Source organism: Leptonychotes weddellii, chromosome 2, assembly GCF_054177405.1.
Source record: "Leptonychotes weddellii isolate Sample4059 chromosome 2, ASM5417740v2, whole genome shotgun sequence".
Lineage (NCBI taxonomy): Eukaryota > Metazoa > Chordata > Mammalia > Carnivora > Phocidae > Leptonychotes > Leptonychotes weddellii.
The window spans coordinates 60,199,323-60,205,938 of NC_138370.1; the positions used below are offsets into that span (position 1 = coordinate 60,199,323).

At 38.8% G+C, this 6,616-nt stretch overlaps 1 protein-coding gene across 1 annotated transcript in view; it reads right to left on the reverse strand.

Annotated features, from left to right (window-relative positions):
• The window catches only part of LOC115940310 (multifunctional methyltransferase subunit TRM112-like protein), a 66,803-nt gene extending 60,944 nt beyond the window's left edge, over positions 1–5,859 (reverse strand). The window contains exons 1-2 of the mRNA XM_081813105.1: positions 5,709–5,859; positions 2,968–3,053 (exon numbers count right to left, since the gene is read on the reverse strand). Of these exons, the coding sequence (XP_081669231.1) occupies positions 2,968–3,053; positions 5,709–5,859 (237 nt within the window). The remainder of the gene's footprint in view (positions 1–2,967; positions 3,054–5,708) is intronic.
• Positions 5,860–6,616: the final 757 nt, after the last annotated feature.

Sequence of the window (6,616 nt, forward strand, 5' to 3'; positions counted from 1 at the left end):
CCGAGCAGGGAGCCCGACGCGGGACTCCATCCCGGGACTCCAGGATCATGACCTGAGCCGAAGGCAGTCGCCTAACCGACTGAGCCACCCAGGCGCCCCTCCACTTCCTTTTTGCTAGAATACTCACTCTTGACGTCTAAGCTACCATGTTAGACAGCAACTACCCACTGGAGAGATAGTGTAAAGAAATCATGAGATTGCACGAGAAAGGAAAGTGGACCAACTCAGCCCAGCCTTCAAATCACGCCCACCAAGTGTCAGACATGAATAAAGCCTTCTTGGACCCTCCAGACTAGCCCTGGGGCCAGCTGAATACCACCAAGTGACCCCAGCTGATTCCTGGAGCAGAAAATTCACTCAGATGATCCCTACCCAAACTCTTGCCCCATAGATCTTGAATATAATGAAGGAAGTATTGCTTAAACTATTAATTTGGGGATGGTCTATTATATCACAATAAAGAACCAGAAGACATGGATGTGAGGATGTTGTTTTCGTGCCTGAGACTGCAGCTGTATGTCCCATTCTCACCCCATCTTTCAAATATGGATCCCAGATGTATTGTCCCAATATGCCTGGTATAAGGACTGTGATTTCCAGGATCCCTTGAAGATCTATGCGGTCAAGTGACAAATTCCTCAGAGCTACAAGTAGAAACACTGCTTCCACACTCTACAAAATATCCTTAAACCATCTCCCCTTCTTCCTTCTTTGGACTAGTATATGATCTGACTATCATGTTACAACCATCACCTTGGACCCTGAAGAGGAGGACTTTACCCTCAAGGTGTTAAGGTTTAGTGCTGTAAGGATAGTGAAACACTGTGATTTCAAGCAGCTAGTGAACTTATTTTCCATGAGGAAAGAACACATTATATTGTATATTACTTTATAATTTTTGATAAATGAAGCTGAGACTAACCAATGCAGCAGGTAATTAAACAAAGTAAGACAGTAGAAAAGGCAATGATGTAGTTCAAAGAACGGTAACAAGTTTAAAATGTCATATTGGCCGGGTCTCAAGATTCTCATATTCAATTATCATATAAAAGAGTCCTTCATTTGTCCATCTCCATCATTAGTCAAGATCCAGAAGTTAGTTGCATATGTCCTAGCATATGTTCGCCAATTCTTAGACATTTAATCTATCTAATTGTGGTTGTATTTTCTATTTTAAAATGTTAATTATGGGCGCCTGGGTGGCTCAGTTGGTTAAGCGACTGCCTTCGGCTCAGGTCATGATCCTGGAGTCCCTGGATCGAGTCCCGCATCGGGCTCCCTGCTCGGCAGGGAGCCTGCTTCTCCCTCTGACCCTCCCCCCTCTCATGTGCTCTCTGTCTCTGTCATTCTCTCTGTCTCAAATAAATAAATAAAATCTTTAAAATAAATAAATAAATAAAATGTTAATTATTTTATTATATCAAAAGCATAGAATAATATAACAAATGATAATATAACCAACCTAACCAAAGAAATAATAATCACAAATGCAACTGAAACATTTTGTGTACTTCTCCCCGATTCCATTGCATTTTTTCCCAGTGATCACTATTGTGAATTTGGGTTACTTACATAGGCTAGCTTTATTCTGTATGCATTATTATTAATAGGCATATAGTTTTGATTTCCATAGCTTTAAATTTCATAAAAATATTGTCATGCTGTATGTATATTCCTGAAACTTTTCTTTTTCTTTTTTTTTTTTTTGAGATTTTATTTATTTATTTAAGGGGCACCTGGGTGGCTCAGTCAGTTAAGCATCTGCGCTCTGCTCAGGTCATGATCCTGGGGTGTTGGGAACAAGCCCCGCATTTGGCTCCCTGCTCAGTGGAGATTCTGCTTTCCCTCTGTACCCTCCCCCCCCCCCGCTCGTGCTCTCTCTCTCTATCACTCACTCAAATAAATTAAAAAAAATCTTTATTTTATTTTTTATTTTTAAAAAAGATTTGATTTATTTATTTGCAGGAGAGCGGAAGTGATAGAGAGAGCACACGCGGTGGGGAGGGGCAGAGGAGCAAGGCTCCATCCCAAGACGCCAGGATCCTGACCTGAGCCCAAGGCAGACGCTGAACCAATTGAGTCATGCAGGCACCCTAACCTTTATTTTTCTAACATCACATTTTGGAGTTTAGTCATAGATGCCTGTAGTTGGTAAATTTATAAATTTTCACTGCTCTCTAGTATTTCCCTGCACAAATATCCTAAATTATATTATTTCATTTTATCACCAATATTTAGATTTTAGATCTGTGACTATTTCAAACTCTAACAACACTCTTGTGTAAGTGTGCTGCACACTATATGCATTTAATACTCAGTGAAGCCTGTCATTTCCTCCAGCCCCGGGAATTCTAAATTTTATTTTGGAGGTTTTAGAAACAGTTGGAGAGAATAGGTAGGAATCGTGATTTCAGGATTTCTGTCTTCTAATATTGAATTTGACAGAAATGAAAAATCTAATTCAGGACAAAACCAAAGAAATTTAGTACCTGGAATAAAAACTTTAAACCTGGTTTCTGTGGAATTTCAAAATACCATTTTACCTTGTCTTCATTTAGATTTCCTAATCACCCAAAATCTAAGAATGAGAAAAGGGGAAGAAGAACCATCAGTGAATTACTATAATGATTGTGAATTGCTTGTTCAGAAAATTATGTCTTCTGATTGCTTGATTACATAGGATCAACTCAATTTTCCTGTCATTTTTATGGAATGGTCTTTTACCTTCTTACCGTTAGTGTTTTTGAAAAACTGAATGGCGATTATGGAGTTTCAGTGTAATATTTAGATGGCTTTGAAGACAGGAAAACATTTGTCATTTGTTTCCATATCACCTGACTGAAAAACTAGACTTTCAGATTGTGGGGAGTGCTGGTGTGGGTCAATGAGATGCAAATTCATATTTAATTTACCTTGTAAAATCCCTTCGGCTTTATGTCTATGCTGCTTTTACTTTTCCATACTTACCTTCTTCAGTAATATAATTGCTTTGTGTCTGCTTACATTGAATTCAATTCTTACATCAAACATTTGTCCTTTTGTTCCAGATTTACCTGGAAGGAAAAAAAAAAATGCAGCAACAGTGGAGTTATTACTAGGCTCTTCTTAAGGTTCAATGCCATTTGCTGAATGAAAGCTCTCAATTAATTTTTGAAAATTCAAAACTTTATCAGCACCTGGCAATAATAGATATGAATCCCCCTATGGAAAAGGGAGAAGCCACCCAGGGGAAGGGAACTAGATGGAAATAGGGGTTTTGCTTCATCTTAAAGACACAGAAGAGAAAAAGGAAACTTTTAGGATCCTACTCATTTGATTTTTAGTTTAGCGTTCTTGAGATTCTTTGAATATTGCAATTTTACTTTCATTTCTTCTGCAAGTTTGGTGCAGGTTGTAGAACAGATGGTGAAGAGAGAAGAGAAGTAACTCCAGTCTGTCTCAGGATCCGCTCCGCCGCACTATCTCATTCAAGATCCATATCGCTCCTCCACCGTCAGTTTTCACTTCCTTGTGAAGCCCGTAAGTGTCCTGATTTTTAAGCAGAAATAATAAAATCCTAACTTAAAAGAATACAGCATATAAGAAAAATTTCCTGCATGTTCATGGGTTCTTTTGAACTCCTATTCCCAAGAGGAGTTTCGAAGTGTAAGTAGAAAACATCTTAAAAGCCTTAGAGAAAGCCTCGGTACACTAAAGCGATAGGATAATACAGAGTGACCCGGAGCAAAATTTGTACACAGGTGCACACGCACACACACTTCTGACTTGTATTTTGATGGATAAACCACCAGGAAAGTGGGACATTTTAAATATAATAATTCTCAACGTATTTTGTATATTTTCTCACTGTATCTACTGTGTATTCTTACCATCTAGGGAAATCTTACAGATCAACTACAAATATGTGTATTGAGGGGCGCCTGGGTGGCTGAGTCGGTTAAGCGTCTGCCTTCGGCTCAGGTTATGACCTGGGGTCCTGGGATTGAGCCCAGCATCATGTAGGGCTCTCTGCTCAGCGGGGAGTCGGCTTCCTCCGCTCCCTCTGCCCCTCCCCCACTCGTGTTCTCTCTTGCTTGCTCTGCTCTCTCAAATAAATGGAATTTTTTAAAAAATGTGCATTGAATATGAATTTTCAAACTATATCTTTCTCCTGTGTTAAACCATGCTGTTGGAAATCAAGAGAGTAGAGTTTGATATATAAAATTTTCTTCAGAAATCTCAGGAGTCAGTTTTCAAAATGGAAAGACTAACTTATGTCTCTGATGCTTGTGTTTCAAAGGAATGCAGAGGGAATGGAAGATGTGAATGAAGTTAACAGGACACGGGTATGAGGCGGCCTCTAAGATGGATGATTTGATGATGTACCAGAGACCCTTTGGGAAGCCTAAATTAGTATACATTTTTCTCACCCTCCTACAGTGCTGTTGTCCCTACATTTTTCAATGAGCTGAATCATCAGGATAATTTGATATAATTCAAATTAACAATTGCATCAAATCAATGTAAATATTTGTAATGAGTTGAAGTCAGTGCTTGGCAAATAGCAAGCCATATGTGTTTATAAATCAAATAATAAAATTAGATCCAGAGATCAAGCAATTAGTTTCATGTGGCAGTCTGAAGTTGTTTTATTGACAGAAGGTTTTTTCTTCCAGCTAATATACATTAAAGTGCCTAAAATACTGTTTGGCCTTTAAGGCATATTCATATAATGGAAGAGTATTAACTGTAAAATATTTCATGAAACCTATTATTTTCAGTACTTTGCATTTATTTTTTATTAATTCCTGGAATTTGTATAAATTTTTTTATTAGTTCCTTTATGGCAGGGGTTATGGTTTATCTACATTTCTGGATCCTCGATAAATTAGAAAAATAGTCAGTGCTCAATAAAAATAGCCTTCTGTGTTATAATGTTAAAGCTGATTTGGGAGCTTACAAATAGATTCATTTTAATTTATATTTTTAAAAAGTTTTAGAAATTGCATAAATACAGGGCTAATTGCAATTTGCATTATTAATTTTTAAAAAGCCTCACTTTAATTTGTTATTTGGTGCGTTCCTTATTCAGGAGCAATGCTGTGTGGAATAACATGATGGTGTATAAAGCATTTGTAAATCAATGCGACTCATTGTGGGCAGAGAAGGCAATTCCATACACAGAATAAATACCTATTCCAGTGAGAACAAAACGCAATCCCTTCCAAGGTAGAGGTGGTTCAGCTCTGTAATCAGCTATCACTCAGTTCCTTATGGGTAACTCAGATCACATGGGAACTTGGTGGCTCACAGTCAAGTGTTCAGTCTTTACTAAGGCCTAGTAGCAACCCTGAGCTATTTTTCAAAATGAGAAGAGTTATTTATAAAAGATGGCAGAGCTTATTCAGAAATCTTCAGATTCTTTGCTATGATTCACCTGAAGGAGCGTGCTAATGACTCCACACATCGCCATCTACCACATATACCTGAAGCATCATTGGACCTGTGATTCATATGGCCCAAATGTCTGAGCAAACTGCATGGCAGCCTGGATATGCCTTATATCTTTCTCTTGGTGGATTTTGGAGTCACTTAGTAAATGGATTGGAGTGAATGTTCAAATGAGGTCTATGTCTCCCTCAAAATCCAAGCAAGCCTACTAGATATTGTTCTTCTTTTTTCATGATAGGAAAGATGTGATCCTTCATTTTCAGAGGATATCTCCTAACGGTTCATTAAGGTAACAGCTTCCTGAAGTCTTGTGGCATTTGTTTCCCATCCTTTGATTTGCATGTGTCTTAACAACATGTCAAAAGCATCTGCTACTTTCTCATCATCAGGTCCAATTATCACGTTATTGCCAGTGTAATAATCCAACATGTTGTTCTATGGAATGGAGAGGAAATATTCTGGAGAAGTAGACAATGACAAAGGACTGTAGAATTGTGGAAGTCTTTTTTTTTTTTTTTTTTTAAGATTTTATTTATTTGTCAGAGAGAGAGAGCACAAGCAGGGGGAGCTGCAGGCAGAGGGAGAAGCAGGCTTCCCGCCGAGCAGGGAGCCCGATGCGGGGCTCGATCCCCGGACCCTGGGATCATGACCTGAGCTGAAGGCAGACGCTTAACGACTGAGCCAGCCAGGCGCCCCGAATTGTGGAAGCCTTAAGGCAAGAGAATGAAGATACGTCACTGGCCCTGGCAGCTGAAAGAGAACCATTTCCAATGGTCTTCATTAAGAGGTACAGAATAAATAAAACAATCACTGGATGAGAGTTTATCAAACTTGGCAATATCGACACTTTAGTTCAGATAATTCTTTCTTGTGGGTCTGTTCTGTGCACTGTAGGATTTTAGCAGCTTCTCTGGCCTCGAACAGTAGCAACCCTTGTCAGTGGTGACAACCCAAAGTATCTCTAGACATTGCTCAACTTTACCCAGTTTCCCTACTGGGAATATCTTATAACAAAGCTATGGTATATTCGTCTAAACTAAGAAATTAACATTGGTATACACTGTTAACTAAACTGGGGGCTTTATGCAGATTTCACCAGTTTTAACTCTCAAGTCCTTTTTCTGTTACAGGATTCTATCCAGAATGCCATGTTGCATTTAGCTGCCATGTGCTACTCTCCTCCAAT